This window comes from Channa argus, chromosome 13 (assembly GCF_033026475.1).
Source record: "Channa argus isolate prfri chromosome 13, Channa argus male v1.0, whole genome shotgun sequence".
NCBI classification, from domain to species: domain Eukaryota; kingdom Metazoa; phylum Chordata; class Actinopteri; order Anabantiformes; family Channidae; genus Channa; species Channa argus.
The window spans coordinates 23,583,422-23,603,187 of NC_090209.1; the positions used below are offsets into that span (position 1 = coordinate 23,583,422).

Sequence of the window (19,766 nt, forward strand, 5' to 3'; positions counted from 1 at the left end):
GAAAGTTGTGGCAACAAGTTGTGGCAGTAGGTTTGTTTTTTTTAAAGCCTATTTTTACCTGCTGGGATCCGTGTCCTACTTTAGTCTCTGCACTTTCCTTCTCTCTCTGCTCCAGTTGCTCCTCTCCCTCTGTCTCACCTTCTCTCCTCCTCACCCAGTCCCAACAGCTATGGTTGGCGGTGATTCGGAAATTCTGCTCTGCATCTTCTTTTGTCCTGAGGGGGAGAGAGGAAACACGAGAAAAGATCAAAAAAAGTGACTCCAGTCTTCTTCTAATTCCTAAACTTTGGCACATGATCTAACTATTTTATGTAAACAACCTAAAACCTTAGCATCAAAGAACCTCTACGGTTCAATACACCTAACGCAGGTTCCAGCACTTTATGTCATATGCAGCTACGTGAGCAGGCTTCCTTTAAGCTCACTAGGGGGAGCTGAACGACAAGTCTGACAAATTATGACAGGAAGTGCAGCGGATTACTGAAAAAAAGAAAAAAAAGAAAACTTTTTTGAACAGAAGAAGAAGATAATTCTCAATCACAGCACAATACCTTCATTTGTTTAACCGCACGCGAGGACAGAATGTAATTACACAGCCTTATCCCTCATCAGGTGTGTCTTCAGATGACAGCACGGTGCACAAAGCCACCTTTGTGTGTCTGTGTGTGTGTGTGTGTGTGTGTGTACATGTATGTACTTGTTATGAAACTGGATAAGGCTCCTGTAATCCTTGGAAAAACAGAAACACACACACACACACCTCTCTCTCTCTCTCTGTCATCTGAGTGCTCTCCTGTTTACCCTCAGTCACCTCCCTGACCCCTGCTTGCTAACACACCAGCACCAAGTCCAAGGTTGAGCGGACGCAGCGTCGGCCGTCCTCCCAGCGTCGGTCATGTGAAAGGAGCACTGGACGCATGCGGGTGCGTACATGTGACAGAAACAACTCGCAGACGACACGCACGAGGTCGGCACATACATGCACGGCTTCAAATGTAACGACATCCTCTCTGTGTGAGAGGTCAGCGAGTTAACACAGACAGCAAACACACTGGAATGTGCTTCTTCTCGTTTCCGCACATGCTTTTCATTTTCATACGTTTACACAGTAATATTGTTTGTAATATTGTAGGTGTCTACATGTATCCACATAGTGTGGTTGTGTGTGGTCGTGTAACTTTCTCTGGATACACTGTGTGTGTATGTGTGTGCGAACGTGTGTTTGTTCTCCTAAAGTGTGTGTGTTTACAGTTGTGGTTAAGAGGACTTGACAGCTGTAGCGTTGTGTGGTGGTCATCACCCAGCAGGGAGGGTGCAGGGGGGTGACACCCGTCCCATTGACCACCCTCAGGGAGTCCGGCTCTATTGTACAGCCTACCCACATCGCACATTCCTGGCCTGAACCATGCCGTGTCGCCCTGACTCTCTCCTCCGCACACAAGAGCACATACAACACACAGTTCTGGTTACGACGAATGCAACATCATGTACCCCCCCCCCCCCCCACACACACACACACACACACACACACACACACACACCCCCACCCCCACCCCAATAAATAGCATGCTCAAACACACTGACAAAGGCATGTTAACAGACAGGCAGATCGAGCACAATGAGGAAAATCAACAAGTTATAGAAATAATCCAAATAGAGCTGGAACACAAAGGACACATCATGACAGACTGTGTGAAGTGGTAAGTTCACACGTGGCTGCGCTCAGTTCTTAATAATAATAATCCTTTCTGATTTATATAATATTACTATGCTTACATTATGAATGTTTTTTTTTGGTAAATGCTTAGATCTGTTAGCTTAGTGTTAGTGTGCAGGCTTTATCTCTTCTATCATGTGCACTTGGACAACAATACTCTATATTGTCCTTTACTTTTACTGGTCTTTCCTGTGGTCTATTAAGTTTATTCTAATGTGAAAAAAAAAAACACTATTTACTTGCAAAACACAACAGTTAGCAGACATTGTGTCAATGTTTACTATAAAGGATGGTTTGGTTTTTTTCATACTGGGAAAATAATTACAGACCGGTGGTGTCATAACATGTCAAAGAAATCATTTCTCACGTTAACAGCATCAGTTGTTTGCTTTGAACTCAGTAGTTCCTCACCTGAAATCTTGCCTTTAATAATGTAGTGCAGCTTTGAGGTTATGACAAAGAAACGCAAAACAAAATTGATTTCTGTCTCCGCAGCTCCTAATGCAATTTAAAAAATATCAATGTTTGTTGGCAAATAAATAAGTGAATAAATAAACAAATCCGTTTATGATGAAGAAATGCACAGCTAACCCACAGTCTAGTTTAGTTCTACAGAGAAGCAGTAAAAAGCTTTTCACAATCTGGTGCATTTTCATTATAGATCACAGATTCTAATAGCTGATGGGCACAGACCTCAAAATGCCTCCTTTCTCATCTTTTCCTCTTTCAGCTGTTTAGGTTTATTGATTTTACATCAGCCAATAAATTCGACAACCCTCTTCAACTACCTCATCTCAGATACGCTTTGCATTCTGTTTTGTGCTACTCGTTACCGTACGCATCCATCGACCCATAAAAAGCCAGCTCCCGTGCGTTCCCCCCCCTCCACATGTCTAAACCCATCTCGGCTCACTCACTGTTCTCCCCCACTGTTGTGTTTGTACAGTAAATCCATCAGTGTCAGTCTGCAGCTCAGACCCACTGTGTACAGTCGGAGCTCCACGTGAACTAATGTTCAATCACAGAAAAATCACAGAAAACATCGCTTCTGTTGCCTGATAAACACTTAAATAGAAACGTAATGATTCCATGCAGATACTACAGGGATGTGATTTCCCCTCATTTGTGGCTGCTAATAAAGATTATAAAGCTTCTTTAAATTAAATACTTAGAGTAATAGAGAAATAACGAGATACATAAAATATGTTGTACATCCGTGTGACTCAAACGTCTTCTTATTCGTCACCTCAGTACCTGGTGCCCTCACTAAAAATGGAGAAAGTAAAGATGGAGCCATGCTCGCTCTACAAAGTCCTCTTCTTACTCCACCGTACACGACAACAAGTGTTTGCTATGCTCTGCTTTGCATCTTCTAGCTATTCTGATTTTCTGCGAATGTTTCACTGTGCACAGAAGTGCTAATACTCTCTGTCGGTTAAGTGACACCATCGTTTACTGCCCATCGAGGATCCTAGATGACGGAAAAGACAATAGACGCAGATTGGCTCAAAACTTTGAAACTTGAAAGACTTTAACTTGAACACTTGAAGTCTTGAAACTATTATTGCAACTATACGCTCCAGATCTACAGGCCAACAGTGGGTTAAAGCTTGAAAATACAATAATTTGATTGTGGAAAAGCTAAAGTCAATATACAGTAGCTGATACAATTTAATAGTCAATTAGTGGACTGCTAAGCTGGTTTGAGCTTCAGAAATGAGAGCGTATTCCACTTTTCTTTTTCCGACAGGAGACTGAGCTGAATACCTTTAGACTATGGATAGTCTGACTAGAAAAACAAGCTTTTTAAGACACTGTGGAAACTTATGATGGGTGTTTTCCACTATTCATTGACTAAACAGCTTCACCAAAAAAAAAAGAGAGACAATGACAATAACTGGAAGCTGCAGCCTCAAATGGCAGCAATAATCACCATCTTGATGTTACATCACTACAAACACTTTCTACAGGTAGTAGGTTAAAGGTCGGAGCACACGGTGCTTCCTAACCAGGGTTTTCCACTACAGCTCAAACAGCACAACTGCACCCATTTCCAACCACTTCACCCTTACTGCGGTGATCACAAAGCAACTTCTGCAGGATGGAGTTTCCAAAATGGCAGACGCTTCTACGACACGTTCACATGGAACCTCTGCTTACTTCCCCCTAATCAAAAACGCTGAAAGCAGAATTAAACCGCCACTTTCCAGCCGCCCGGGTGTCTTTGGTTTCTGTCCTGGATGAAAGAGCTTCCACATTCCTTTCCTGAGGGGTCAGAGGTCAGCCTCTGCACTGCCTGACTGCCCGCCCGCCACAGCTCCCGCATGCTGAGTGACTGATATTAACCCCTTCCCTGCCTGCCGTAGCCATACACGCTACCATGGGAGAGGAGTTTTAAGGCTTGTCAGATTCTTCTGGTTCTGGCCTGATAGCAGGGACAAACCAGGCTCTGCAGAATCGTAATCCACATAACAGCAGCACATAGCCACTACGGAAGCGTCTTGACTTAGCTATACGAACAAACTAAATATAGAACATGTGTTCATCGTCCGGAGCTTAGGTGACAACAGCCGCGCTCCTGGTGGAGAGGGGGTTGGGGTGAGGTGAGTTGCTCTGGGGAGGTGGACATGTTGCACAAACATGTGATCTCAAACATAGAAAATGATTGTTGATGACACCAGAAATGTATTGTATGAAGCAGTTAACAGTTGGTTGAGGCCTGTACGTTGGAAAGTGAAAAGCAGACTCATCAAAAGTGGTTTGTGACATTTGTGGCTCAGCTAATTATTTCTTGGCACTTTTTTTTTTGTTTCAATAAAAGGTCATGTTGTTTTTCACGTGCCATTTCAGTTTTTTTTAAAAGGATGTTATTATTTGTTACAAACTTTTTATAAATTCATCATTTTTTAAAAAAAAGTCACTGTATAGGTCTGATTTGGGTGTATAGTGGACGTAATAGGCCGTGACAATGATTTGTAATCTTGTTTAAAGAGAAAATAATAATGATAACAATGATGATGATAATAATAATAAAAGTGGCTAAGCCTGAAAGACTGTGGGAACAACAAACTAGGGAGCCAAAGAGCGAACGAAAGCATCGAGTGAGCGAGCAGGAGCAGTGTGGGAAGGGAGGTGCAGGCCAGAGTCGAGGTGAACGAGGGGAGGGATAAAGGGATGACAGAAAAAGGGAGGGAAAACGGGAGTCATTTGCAGCGGTGGAGTCAGGGGTCTTTGCACCAGTCAAGTGACTCCAGAGAGAGAAAGAGAGGGAGATGAGGGCGGGCGGCGGGGGGGGGTTGGGGGAGGGTCATGTGGTCATGCTTTACTAAACACATTGACCAGAACTGGATGCCGAGGCAGATGAAGGCAGCATGGCCGCCGCCATCGGCTCGCTGCTGTGAACTCCAAAGATTTGCTACTCACAGTAACACTGGAAATAATCAAGCAAAAATCTTTGTGTAACCGCTTCAGATAAAAGTAGAAAAATACTAAATGTTGACAAATAATACACTAATTAATAAGCATTACAATTTTGGCTTCCACACTTTAATAATGGGTGCAGAGGGAAATGCTTTTTGACATTTCGCTTTCAAGCAGATGTTTTAAGTTTTTTGTTTTTTCAAAACGACTGGACAGGGTGATGATAACGTAACTTTAGAAATTTACCATCGTTCGACTTGAAGAGGCAGCAGACTTTAGCGCAGAGTGAAAGGTGTGTGTCAGCGACTACAGGAACAGCACATCTCAAACCCTTCGTCTATTTCAACAGTGCTCCCACCCGCTCTCTCACTCCATCCTTCCTCCACCCTACCCTCCTCCTCCTCCTCCTCCTCCTGCAGGTTTCAGTTCCTGTCCTGCTCGTGCTCTCCAACCCAGGGTGAATCTCCACGCATGGAGGGGAGGAAGGGCAAGAGGAAGAGTTGTTGCACCCCCCCACCAACCGGCTCTGCCATGCCAAACCCTGACACATCGCCCTCACAGTTGGTCGCAGCCACAACGGGCCGGGATGTGGCCATAAAACCAGCCCAACTGCCCTGCTGCCCTGCCTAAAGATAGCCCATGCTGTGGTATGGCTGGGGGGGGGGGGGGAGCAGGGCTCATCTAACTGCCATTAAGGAACAACTTCACTACTGTGATACCACCCAGTGAAAAAACCCAACCCAGTGTTTGACACTTCCAGCAGCAGACACGGTTTAGTTTGTAATTAACTGGGACATTTTGTGTGGACATCAGGTCCCCCAAGATTCCCTAATGTAATCAAACTCACTTTCTTTCAGTGGTCGTGAGGAGGCAGACATGTCTGACATTAACATGAGACTGTGCAAGGAAGTTCAAAGGCCATGGGTAAACGGCTTTGCAGTGTGTGTGTGTGTGTGTGTGTGTCTGTGTGTGTGTGTGTCTGTGTGTGTGTGTCTGTGTGTGTGTGTGTGTGTGTGAGGCTGTGGTGAAACGCAAACAAAATTAAACATTTTCCTGCCTTTCCCCCCTCAGTTGCAACAGCAACAAACTTTGCAACATGCATTGAAATTATGAATAAAAGTAAGAAATCAGTGATTTTAGGCAAAGACAATCAAAAGTCTGCACATTTTCTAGTACTGAATATTTAAGTGTATATTTCTTAGTTTGTTAGTTTTTAAAACTAATTATTGCACAGATTTCAGTGCAATAATAATCCTGATGCTCCACAAATTAAACTGTTCATTGGAGGACAGAAAGTCAACTTAGCCCAAACTCACAGCTCAATGAGCAAATAAATTACACTCAACATAAGACATGTCAAAAATAAATAAATAAATACAAAAATGAAAAGACAAAAATGTGCGGAATATGCAACAGAGTGAACTGCAAACACAAGATCAGAAGATTCACAAGATCATCTACTGAGACTGTACAGTCGCACAACGCGTACGATGAGAAGTGGTCATGGTACCATGGCCTTCACCCACAAAGACACAAGACCAATTCACCGTAGGACCTTAACTTAAGAGCAAAGGTAAACTGGAGACACATTAAAGGACGCCTTCACTGCTGTTCCCAAACCACATGCCAAAGTGTCCCTGGGCAAGACACTGAACCCCCAGCAGCCCCTCCCCAGCTGCACAGTGCCGGTCCCAAGCCACGTAGAAATTGGGGAGGGTTGCGTCAGGAAGGGCATCCGCTCAAATCAACGTACGGACAAATGATCGGCTGCGGGGACCCTGAACTCACACGCTAAGCCGAAAGGACTCCCCCCCCCCCCACCCCCCCCCACCCCCAAAAAAAATACATTAACACCCTAAACTTATGGCGACACATTGCAATCACCAAAGGAAAAAAATTATTACGCTTCTTGTAATTACGAGATACGGAAATTAAGTTATTCCAAACCATGAAGCCATTGTCGTCTAAAATAACAACACATTAATAACCACTCTAGCTGTTCTACACATCTTGATCTCTGGACCTTTAGAAATGATTAAAAGCGTCCACTCAAGAGAAGAGAAGCGATATGTTGCCATAGATACAGAAAGTTGCACTGAGGGCTTCAACTTGGCCTCATTTTTAACCTATATGTTTACATTTTACAATTCAAATTCCTGAAATTGAACCTTGCTTTAAAGCCTACTTGTTTTATCTATCGACAGTTCTGTTTTAGTAGTATTGGAAGTACACAGAAGTACTGAACACATCCTAAAAACCGGATTCATGTAAGGCAGGTTCTGAAATGTTCTCATATTCATGAGATCCACAAGTCTCGTATCTCATAACTCGTAATAAATACGTGATAAGGCCTGTCATTTTTTTTCCTCCTTTGGTGAATGCAATGCGCCGCCGTCATTACTAAAGACACAGAAAGCAAGTTGAAAATTGTAGAAGTCGTCATTTTTTGCAAAACTTCTACAGATATATCAGTCCACATTGTGTGTGTGGTGTGGTGTGGTGTGTGTGTGTGTGTTGCTGAGCTTGTGAGGAGGATACAGGGGTCAGCCAGGTTGTTGGGGGTGACACTGAGTCCACGCTGCCTATTTGACACTGAGAATGTGTCTGTTAGTGAGACCACAGGCCACACACACACACACACACACACACTCTCTTGACCATACTTCCCACATGGATGCACAGGCCTGTAAATCTGAACTCAGATCTAATCCAACATTTACCTGGAGCAGCAAACCCTGCTATTTGCCTTTGACTTCAGCAGTCAGTCATGTGATCAAAACTGTTTTTTTGTTGTTGATAAGATCAATAAAGTTTGTTTTTCAGTGGTCCATGTGCTTCAGAGGGTGGGAATAGTTGCTTCTGACAGTGTCATACTTATTATTTGCTCAGTCTGAGCAGAAACTCAATGTCATACAGGCAATTAAGCAGCTATGGGCCGGCACACATACCTGCTAAATGTTACATGACTCTGAACATTGTTCAAATCACAGAGTAACATGGAGTTTGCTCAGTTTAAAGGGCTAAAATGTCTGGATAACCAGAATATTAATGATTTTGATGCAACTGTGATGTCATGTCGGTACTTGTGTTTTCCAAGTGGAAGACGTTGCCGCTGTCAAACATGTATAGTACTCACGAGTACAAGTACAATGCTGATGGTATTATGGCATGAAGGCACCTGCACAAAAACAGCTAAAGCAAACACAGGCATCGAACCTGACCCGAGTGACCTCAGCACGGAAGTTTACATGTCCTTTAATATGCTGCACTTCCAGATGCGTGTTCGGGTTCATAGGGTGGATGAGAAGTGGTCAGAGACCATTAGAGGGACACTAACAAAAAGTTCCACATCTAATAGCACGTGCTGTTCCTGATGCCAGTTAGTAGCTGAGTATTTAAAGTAAAACCACCAAGAAAATGCTTTTTTTCCCCCCTCCCCCTTTAGAAAGACGTTTCACAAAATACTTCCTGAGACGTTGAACTCTGTGACTCATTCAGAACAGAAGTTAACTTGCTAGTATTAACTTGCTAGTATGACTTTCAACTATCCAGTGGTAGAAACAAAAAGGTATTTCACTATTTCCATAGTGAAATACTGTTGCAAGTAAAATACTGTTGCAAGTAAAAAAAAAAAAAAACATGTCTTCATTTACTCAAATGTTGTTGCTGGTAGCAATGCAGCTGATTTTAAAAATCATTTTCATCATTTGATCATCAAATGTTTTTAATCTAATAACTATCATTTAAATTACATTGCATACCGCAGGGCACATCAAAAAAGTCGGATAATATTTATACTGCATATTGTTGTATTAATATACAGTAACCATATGCAGAAGTTATATAAATGTATAATAAATGCAGTAATAGTATTATATTTAATTGTACTTCTGTACAGTGATTAGCTACTTTCCATCACTGGGACTATCAAACACTACTTTCCCTTTTCGAAAGTCGAAACATTTTCTAAATAACTGCATTCTCAGTATGGTATTGCACCAAACTTCGGTTTGACTTTGAGGAGAAAAATATTAAAATTCCCAAAGTATCATTACTTCCTGCTTCTGACTGTCCGTTTTTTGCAGCTACACAAAAAAAATCCAATCACAAACGTCCTTGCACTCCAAGAACTGATAATCCTCCTTTCACCTTGCATTAGTTTTAACTGCTTCATCTGCCTCTCCTTCCTCATCCTCCTTCTAACCCCCTCCCTTCCTTTCTGTCCCAGGTGCCAATCCAAGCCCTCAAACACTCAGTCCTTCATCATTCAGCTCTTTTTCTCTGGTCCATTCCCTTCCTCCATCTCTAGCTGTGGTCAACACAGACAAAACAAGCAGTGTGTGCGTGTGTTCTCATCACTTCATCAAAAACAAAACTTTAATAATTTATAAAGTCAAAAGCCACATGAGTAAGAAGCATAGCTGTCAGATAAACGCAGAAGAGTAAAACAACATTTCTCATTAGAATTCTATGGAATATTCAATTTAATTCAACTTTATTTATATAATGCCAGCTCACAACAAAGTCATCTCTTTACGGAACAAAGTCAGGACTATTAAGATGTAGAGAGAGAGAAGCCAACAATTCCCCCCTAGCAGGAATTCCCCCCTAGAGGAAGCCCTGGGCAACAGTGGAGAGGAAAAAAGGAGTGTCACCTTATGTTTGGGAGATGTGTGTGCATGTGTAATAAAAGTATAAAAAGGCAGAAATAAATTAAAAGTAAGTGCACATACACAATAATTTTAAATGTAAGCAGTAAAAAGGTGCTGGTGCTGCAAAGTCTAATAGACTATTAGCACAGGACATTCAGTTTGCTCGGCAGAACTTTATCAAAATGTTGACTCTAAACACATGGGCAGCAGGACTGACTGTAAGGCATGTGTGTGCATGTGTTAAGTCTGTTAAGGAGTCAGAGTGTGTGTGTGTGTGTGTGTGTGTGTGTGTGTGTGTGTGTGTGTGTGTGTGTGTGTGTGTGTGCAGAGGTGATTCTGGGGAAAGCCCTTCTGGCAGGGAGTCCTGACCGTGACACGGAGCTCCACAGCAGCCGGAGATGTGGGCTCAATGCCAGTGGGCATCACGCCAGTCGCCCTCCCTCTCTGTCTTTCTCCGTCCATCATGTTTAAAGAGCAGCACTTTTACTCAACATGCTCTTTTACCAGCACCAGCCTCCTCGTGTATATACTTACAGGAAGCAGCCATACAGTAATTACAATAATAAAGACATAACACGGGGTCCAAATTCAGTCCCCGGCAGCTAAAAATGTGTTGTATTTGACTTCACTGTGTTGTCCTTCGTTTTCTGGTCAAAGCGACACACATGCAGAGTTTAACACCACAGGTTATGTCCCTCTGAGATCACCTTAACCCTTTAAGATGTCCCTGTACAAGGAAAACTAATAGCATCAGACATATTCTTGAAGTCAATCTGAGTCTAAAAAAATGAAAATGTGAACTTCAAATTTTGATGTAGATGGGAACAGATGAAGAGGAAGAAAATGTGACCCATCCTGGACAAGTTAAATCTCAATAGCGAGCAACAATATTTGGAAATCTTTTCGAATAAAGAAGATCTCGAAGATCTGCCAGAGTCCTCACACTCATTCTCACAAAGGTAACGTGACACTCCCCTTCCGACGTACCATGGCATGGGAATCCTCACAAGATGGCGCCTGCCTGCACACACTAACAGTTAACTCTCTATACAAGTGTGAAGTGCAGGTTTGGAACTTAAAGGTCACACACAGTCAAACTCGGCATCTTAGTGAAGTAGGAAAAACCTTGTTTTGAACAACAACATTTTGAAAATGTTTACATTTTCTAAGAACTGGATTTTTTTTCAATGGTAATTGAACTTCTGAGTGGAAAAAACATGAGACCCCATTTATTATTAAAAAAAGAAGGTCAATTTTAAATGTTTTAATGTGTGACTGCAGAGGCCCTTAAAAACATCTGGTGCATTCCCCACCATTATTTTCAGTTTGTTAATTCATTTAAAATCAAATTAAAAATACAGTTTTTGATTCTTGAAAAACTTGACAGTGATGGTGTAACACATCATTTTTGAACATCATCCTAAAATAACTGAACAACCCCTAGTTTAATTATAACAAGATTCAAAGAAGCAAAGCAACATCTGGCCCAACAGACAATATAGTAAACTAATAAATTTAGATGGCATAACTTTGGCCATTTTCATCGAAAACGCTGCAGAAAGAGTGCTGACTGGAACTAGCAAGAGAGATCATATTTCACCTTCACTAGCTTCTCTCCATTGGCTTCCCATAAAATCTAGAATAGAATTTAAACCCTGCTTCTTACATATAAAGCTCTGAATGATCAGGCTCCATCATATATTGAAGACCTCATAGCACCATATCATCCCAGTAGACCACTTCGCTCTCAGAATGCAGGCCTACTTGTGGTTTCCAGAATTTCCAAAGGTAGAATGGGAGGCAGAACCTTTAGCTATCAAGCTCCTCTCTTTTGAAACCAGCTCCCAGTTCAGATTCTGGAAGCAGACACCCTCTCTACTTTTAAGTCTAGGTTTAAAACCTGCCTCTTTGATAAAGCTTATAGTTAAACCTGCTCAGTCAGCCTGAACTGGCTCTCAGTTATAATGCTGTAGGTTTAGACTGTTGAGGGACGCCCCCAAGTGCAATGAGCTCCTCCCATCTCTCTTCTATCTATAGATATATATGCCACCACTACATGACATTAACTTTGTGTCTTCTCTCTGTCCCTTTTTGCAGGTGTCCCTGGCTTTGGAGCTATGTGTTTCCAGTGTCCAGCTACTGGTCCTACCAACCTGCCCCATGTTTTGTTGTTGCTTCGTTTTGCTCTTTTTATGCTCTCTCCGCTTTCCACTCACCCGAACCGCTCAAGGCAGATGGGCGCCGACCCTGAGCTTGGTTCTGCTGGAGGTTTCTTCCATGAAAGGGAGTTTTTCCCTCTCCACTGTTGCCTATGGGCTTGCTCATAGGGGGATTTGTTGGGTATCCTCTACATATAGTCTTGACTTTATTATGTAAAGTGCCTTGAGATGACTTTGTTGTGAATTGACTCAATATAAATAAAAGCTGAATTGAGCTGAATTTACTTGACCAGAAACGTCTTCCAACTAAAATTTAAAACCTGAGTGTTCCCACGTGTGGCTGTAAATGGCATCCAGGTACTGCAGTTTCTCCCACAGGTAACGCTGGCTGGCAAAATGCAAAAATCAGGCATCTGGAGGCACCAGGCTATTTACAGTAAACCCTAACCCTTACTTTCTAGGTTTATTAAAACCCCCAAACATTGTGTCTATGAGAGGACTGATGTTCAGCACGCACACACACACACACACACACACACCAACGCGTAAGCGGACTAACACACACAGTGATTACTTCGTTGCTCTGATTAAAACACATGGAGCCTGTGGTCTGAGCCAGTCTATCATCCAGCCGCTTGGACTGGGACACTTTTGTTTCCCAGGGCTGCCACCGGCTCTCTCTCTGATTCAGATGGGGTCAGCAACAAACAATCTCTAAGTTTGGCAACGTCAGCTCAGCTTAAAACAACAGGCATTGTTCAACTGGCTTTTGTTTACAGAAATCTACAGGTTTCAATAGACCCCACAGCGTTTTCCACCTTTTTTTTTTTTTTCTTTCCTTGCACCTCTCAGTCTACTGCTAATTTTCCTCTGTTTTGTTTCTTGTTTGCTGAATGCTCCAACATCCGACACCCCCCCCGCACACCCCCATCTCCATGTGTATTTTAAGGGATGTTCAGAAAAGCAGGAAAGTAGTGTGTATGTGTCAGTTGTGAGGAGGGGGCAGGGAGGGGGGGTAAGAGGCAGAAACTTGTAAAAATAACATTCTTGCATAAACAGGGCCTTGAAAAATGGGCAGTGGGCAACTTGCATTCCTTGAATATTTTGAAACTTGATCATGTTCAGGGAATCGGAGGTTGCAGGCATCTTTGTACAGATGACAGCCGTGTGACAAGCAAGCGGGGGGGGTGGGGGTCGGGGGTGGGGTGGTCGTAACACAAAAATGAGTTCAGAAGAGAAAAGAAAGCAACCAGCTGACAGAAACTGCAAAAAGGCCCGAAAAGGGCAGATAACACAGATGTTCAAAGCATCAGCCGCTGATGTACAGGTGGGGGTTCATCACCAGTTCATAACAGCAGAACGACAGCAAAAAAAAAAAAAAAAACTACTCATTCCGCCATTTACTGTTACTTTTGACAGAGAAACATACAGTAAAATGCTAAAAATGATTGGACATGCAGACACCCCAGCATCACAGGCTTAACACGATCATACTAAAAGAGACATAACTTAAAGCCTCGTCGCTCCAGTCAGATAAGAACCTAGGAAATAACAGTAACTAGATATCTATTAGGGCTCCAATTTAGCATTATTTTTATGATTAATAACTTTCCTATGCAAAGCCAAACTTAATGAAAATATCTGTTAAACGGTTGAACTAAGCGACCAAGGTAACATCCAATTCTATTGTTAACTATCAAAGAAAAGCCACCAAAAAATTTAAATCACATGGTGGTTGGTATAAAAGTTGTCACTGTTTGAGGTGCACTGACCCTAAAAATATCATGCTTAATAAACAAAAACATAAAAATCCACTTTCCGCTACGTTTGTTAAAGTCAAATGAGTGATAAAATGAGTTCAGATTTCCAGAGAACCAAACAAACAAAACAAAAAAGAGAATTCTGCCTTTAAATGCCAAGTAACACTTTTAAACTCAAGTCATAACTCTGAGTTTAAATGTTTTTTGACAACTAAAATGTTTCAAAGTCTTAGCATAAAGTCCTTTTTTGTTTAGTTTATTAATTGGTGGTGTAAATCGCTCCTTAACGCCTGAAGTCTTTGCAGGTTCAGTAGAAACAACTAATGAACAACCTGACTGAACAAGACCAGCGAAGCCTCAGAGGCTTCACCACAATAAGCACATCGACAATATGAAAAGCCTCAGGAAGAGAAGACCCAGTTTGCAAAAGAGTGCGTGTGATAACCTGTAGATTTCTGGACAGAATGTTTGATGAGACAAAGATCACACAGCACGACAGAGATGCGGCGATACAGAGATGAAAGTGCAGAGCAAAATAAAGGGACGGCGAGCGCGTCATCTGTCAAACATCCTGGTGGCTTTGTTTTGGCTTGTGCACGATTATGTCACTACTGATGACAGAGTCCACACAAGCACCAAGGCTGCTTTAATCCAATGCATCAGCACAGTAGCTGAATGCAAACGAATGCATGGCTGCAGGACAGATCTGGGGCAACCAAAACGGTCCGCTGTTGTCTTTCGCTAGTTCGGTGCAAATGATTTACAGGGAAACAATAAATGTGGTCATTATTTTTAGCTTTTGTTCAGGTGCCAGGCTGTGTGTGGGGCAATTTCTAAAGAGGATTATAACTCCTACACAGTTCTCATGGCAAGGACGTGAATATCTGCAAATGAAAGCTTACAAGACTAATAGCATTACAGAGCGATGACAATACCCAAAACTGCACACAGGGTTTCCCACAGCTGCTGGATGCACTGCCGTGCAATTCAGGAAACCCCTGAAAAAGTCCAACAGTCTGTCTTCTCTAATATCATCAGCATGACTGTACAGTACCAGCTAAGAGAATGTTAACAGGTAGAAAGGAAGAAAGACGTTTTGTTGGGGGTCTGTGCAGAAAGAGTGTTGAGCACAGGAGTTATTCATTAACGCGTTTCAACACAGCACTTTTCCGTCTCCTTTCTTCCAGCCCCCAGAGATAAAAACACACACTCATTTGAATGACTGGCATGCCAGAGGGTGGTCTTCCAGCTCACTACCCCTCCAACACTTTAAGTGTGTGTGTGTGTGTGTGTGTGCGCGCATTTCTTTCCCTTAGAAACGTTTAGTTTTCAGATGAAGGAGAAAAAAAGTGAACAGATTGACCATCATCCGTAACACAGCTCTGCACTCCACCCACTCAGCTCACAATAAAACTGAGTACACGATGATCCCGTATTAGATATTTACAATCTCTATTAGACCCAAGTATCGATTGGGCTCTTGGTGGCCATGCTGCCATCTAGCTGAGGATGAAGGCAGATCAATGGGACATCTTCACTCTCAACAACCAACCCAGAGCAGGTAAAAAAAAAAAAAAAAGAAAAACTCCCACAGTGCTGCACAATCTTAAAACAAATGGACTCTGATTTGCATGAAGTGCAGGTGCACGAGACTTAAAGTCGGACTGTTTTGACACGTGTTACTCGTGTCTAGAGAGCAAAGGGGAATAAAACGGAACATTTTTTGCGGCTAAACTTAGATTATTGGTGGAGGAGAGAACACTTTTGGAACTGCAAGAGCAATGTAGCCAGCTCATTAGAAAGGATCAGTGATTGAATGAGAAAAATTGATGTGATAGACTTTAAAAAAAAAAAAGAAAAAAAAATCTCTAGTAAATATGGAAGATTTGTGTTTGTTTTTCACTTATTTGTCCTGAAATAGCCTCAAGATTTGCCCTATTTGAAGACAAAAAAATGCATTGCTCATAATAATAGACAGCAAATATTAAAAAGTAATCAGAAATATATTATTAATAATATTATTATTTATTAATATTAATATTATTATTTATTTATCAATATTACATATTAATATTGACTGAGAAACACTGAGACTAGAACAAGCAGGTACCAGAGCAGCACGTGACCCCTGAGCTGTTCGACTCCTTAACACTTTTAAGTAATTTCTTTTTCTTTTTGTCCTTTCGGCTCATCCCGCGAGTTCAGGGTCGCCACAGTGGATCACTGTCCGCATGTTGATTTGGCAGGTTTCTTGTTTTTTAACGCCGGATGCCCTTCCTGACGCAACCCCTCCCCAATTCCTACCTGACTTGGACTAGCACTGCACAGCTGGGGAGGGAAATAGGCTGTTATGGGTTCAGTGTCTTGCCAAGAGACACATAGCCGACATATAGCCGGGACCGGGGATCGAACCACTGACCCTGATTAATAAGTAATATATATTGGTCTTAATTACGGGAGTGGGCTTAAAAAAAATGGCTTAATTGTAATATTCCCTTACGAATACCTAGGAGCGGAGTGGGGGGGGGGGGACTGACTGACAGATGTAAAAGATCCATGCAAACACACCACGCTGCTAACGGCTACTAAGTCACTCGCTGGATAAATGAGACCATCCCACAAACCAGCAGAGTGAAGAGGGGTCCGATGATGTGAGCGGATTGGCCAATTGGCCCTTGGGGAGGGGAGGGGGGCTTGAGAGGGGAGCGGGGAGGGATGAACAGGGAAGGCAGGGGAGGAGAGAGGGGAAGAGTAGCAGGGAGCAAGGCAGCATCACGTGACCGAGTCCAGCAGAGAGTGTCACAATAGGCCCCCTCTCGGAGCAGAGAGGCAGAGGCTGGATGTGAACCAAAATCCCTCTACCACACACAGGCTGGCCATTGTTGGCTATTCACTGGACTCCATCTCGGGGCACTTTATCATTCAATTAGGACAGCTTTCACACCGCACACCACAGAAAAGGGGCCTTCAATCAAACTGAAAACTTCACACTGGCCCTGGAGGGGATGCAGAAAGGGGACTCGCAGTTGTCACCCCACTTTCATTTTTCCAACTTGTTGTTGTTGTTCACTGAGACTTCAAGCGAACAGACAGAGAGGAGCAGAGAGAGGACAGAGAAAGAGGGGGAGAGAATAGATGGAGAGATGTGAGGAGGAAGTGCCTCCAAGTACCATTACGTGTTTGGTACCACGTGTGTGTTTATGAAGCTGGTGGAATGCATTTGAGTGGGTGAGGGGTTCAAATTTGGTAAGTGGTGGCTGTGGAGTGGGGAGAAAGACCGAGAGTAAAAGAAAGAAAAGAAAAGAGAGCGAAAATAGGTGGGGGGGGGGGGGGGGGGGGCATTCAAAGTTCTGAGAGGAGAATAGCACACAGGAGTATACTCGAAGCAAATAATGAGAAAGCAAAGTATGCTTGAGTAAAAAGGGGAGAAGACGGGGAAATGTGCCGTGATGGGAAGGAGAGGAGGGGAGAGAGAGAGAGAGAACGAGAGAGAACGAGAGAGAACGAGAGAGAACGAGAGAGAGAACGAGAGAGAACGAGAGAGAACGAGAGAGAGAACGAGAGAGAACGAGAGAGAGAGAGAGAGAGAGAGAGAGAGAACGAGAGAGAGAGAGAGAGAGAGAGAGAGAGAACGAGAGAGAGAGAGAGAGAGAGAGAGAGAGAGAGAGAGAACGAGAGAGAGAGAGAGAGCTCAGCAACGGCTTAAAGCCATCAGCGGATAGAAGGATATTGTTGATGTTAATTAATTTATGAAACACGTGAAACCCCTCCTCTGAAGCATTTGATTTATAATGTAGTTCATACATTTCACATGAATGTGAAACTTCAAATAGCTGCTTTTCAAGTCACTTGTAGCATCTGTTTTAGTAATTAGCATCATAATATGATGATAAGTGATGTAGTGTTATGAGTCTGAGAACATTTGCTTATTGGTCACTAATCAGGTACTTTTAGCCAAAGTGAGGAGCACACATGGGGGCTCAGGGTCTTGCTTAAGGACACCTGGACTAGGGGAATCAAACAAGTGACCCTGTAGTTTGTGGACAGCTCGTCATTACATTACATTAAAAGATTCAGGCTCAGGTGCAGGAGTCAGGCCCAACACATACGACTATTATTATACTGTTCACTCTTAATTTGCTTCATTTGTTGTTACCGAACTAAGAAAGAAGTAGTTAAAATTAGCTGCACACCACATTAAAGCGCAGATGGATTATAAGATAACAGGTACCGCTTTTCCTTTTTGCTCTCTGCCACATGACGCAGTCTGCATACGTCTACTGCCTCCACTGCAGAGAATCTAGAGGATTAAACCTACGCAGACCGTAACAAGAAACCATCTGAGTCGATCAATCAATCAAGTCACTTCATGCTGAAAACATTACAGTGATTTGGATTTATATATTTTTTTTTCCTCCTCCAGCTGCACTTCAGTCAGTGAACACTTGCCTTTCTTTTGTCTACCCGGGGAGTTGGAGGTTTTGCTTGGCATTATGTAGTGAGCAGGGGGATTGTTGGGCAGGGCGGGGTGGTAGGGGCGTTATTAAAAAGCACTTCAGAGGAAATAAGCGGTAATGTGTCATCAGACACTGTGGCTACGTTCTGTTTTCGCCCACTTTTTCCCCCCCGTTCCCCGCTTCCTTTCTCACCCACTCTACAGCATGAATCAGGAGCAACGCAATCATCTGTCACCCGTCTACAGTGGCCGCGTGTGTGCGAGAGAGAGCCTGGAGTTAACGCTCCCCACATGGATCGGGTTTTGGCCCATTTGCTGACTCACAAATCCGCATCTTTGGAGTCGACTGGACAGAGCAGGTCCATATTACTGTACCGTTAACACACACACACACATAGCTCTGTGCTGAGTCACGTGTTACTCTCAACAAAAACTTTGACATGCTGGAGTCCTTTCTCGCCACGAACATACGGGACGGTCTGGTACTGGCGCATTCCTCGGCTGCAGCGCATGGTACCTGCGCACCACAATACTTCCACTTTGGCTGCAATGGCAGCTCAGCATGTGGAGACGTAATAATAGGAAGGCTGCTCGTCACGTACACACTTTGACTTTTCGGACTGGGTCTGAGTTTGGGTTGTTTTTAGGCAAATCTCTTTCAAAGTGAGAATCAGAACAGCGCTGCCTGAGAAAGAGAATCCCCGCAGTCTTGTTCACAGAGCGAATGAAGAGAAATTAAAGTAACGGAAATAAGTTGACGGTTGAGGTTCTGCCTGATATTTCATAATTAAATCTCGGTCCACTGTTTGGTTTAAACAACTTTACATGTACCGAACTAAAGTTCCTATTGTTGATCTTTTTTTCTCCAACATTAGAATTAAAATCCAGAGTTGTTACCTGCCAAGTTATAAATATTTCATGTACAGTTGGGGGAAAAGTGTTAAAATTATCTCCCACACAAAGACCCTTTTTTAAAATTTTTTTTTTATTTTTAATCCCAGATTCATCTACTGCCATTTTTCTTTTCAAAGTTATTTTTGAGTGTATGAAAATTTAAAAATCATGACGTTTAATTATGTATAAATTGTTTACAAATACTTGTAAATTAAATCTCTGTTTGAGAAACCACCACATTTGCTCTTTTGAGGACTGAATTTAATCAGCCAATTTCTAAAAAGCTTTCTGTGGCTTGGATCAATCAACGAGCTGTTTTCCTTTTTTTTATCCCTGAAAAGAATTTAATATCTCAGCAACAAACGGCCTTCAGTGTTATCAAAGGCTACTTTTGCTCTGGGTGACCCGCCCCCCCCCCCCCCCCAACCCAACCCATTAGAGCTGAAATGATGATTAATTAGTCAGGAAATTATTCAGCAACCATTTCGATTATGAATCCATGATTTGATATTATCCTAAGAAAATGCTAAACTACACATTCTAATTTCTAGGAAATAATATCTTTGGGTTTTATGGGTTTTTGACTGTTGTTTGGACAGAAACAAGCTATTTTGCTTCTGGGGAACTTTTAAAGGGTTGTTTTAAACGACCAATTATTAAACTAATCCAGGAAATAATCAGATTATTCAATTATGAAAATATTCTTAA

The 19,766-nt window shown here is 42.5% G+C and overlaps 1 protein-coding gene across 2 annotated transcripts in view; it reads right to left on the bottom strand.

The window, feature by feature from the left end:
- The window catches only part of plagl2 (pleiomorphic adenoma gene-like 2), a 37,232-nt gene that overhangs the window by 8,317 nt on the left and 9,149 nt on the right, over positions 1 to 19,766 (bottom strand). For both annotated transcript variants that reach the window (XM_067527666.1, XM_067527665.1), the window contains exon 2: positions 59 to 215. Coding sequence is in view for 1 of the 2 variants with exons in the window: in XM_067527665.1 (XP_067383766.1) it covers positions 59 to 215 (157 nt within the window). In the remaining variant the exon portion in view is untranslated. The remainder of the gene's footprint in view (positions 1 to 58; positions 216 to 19,766) is intronic.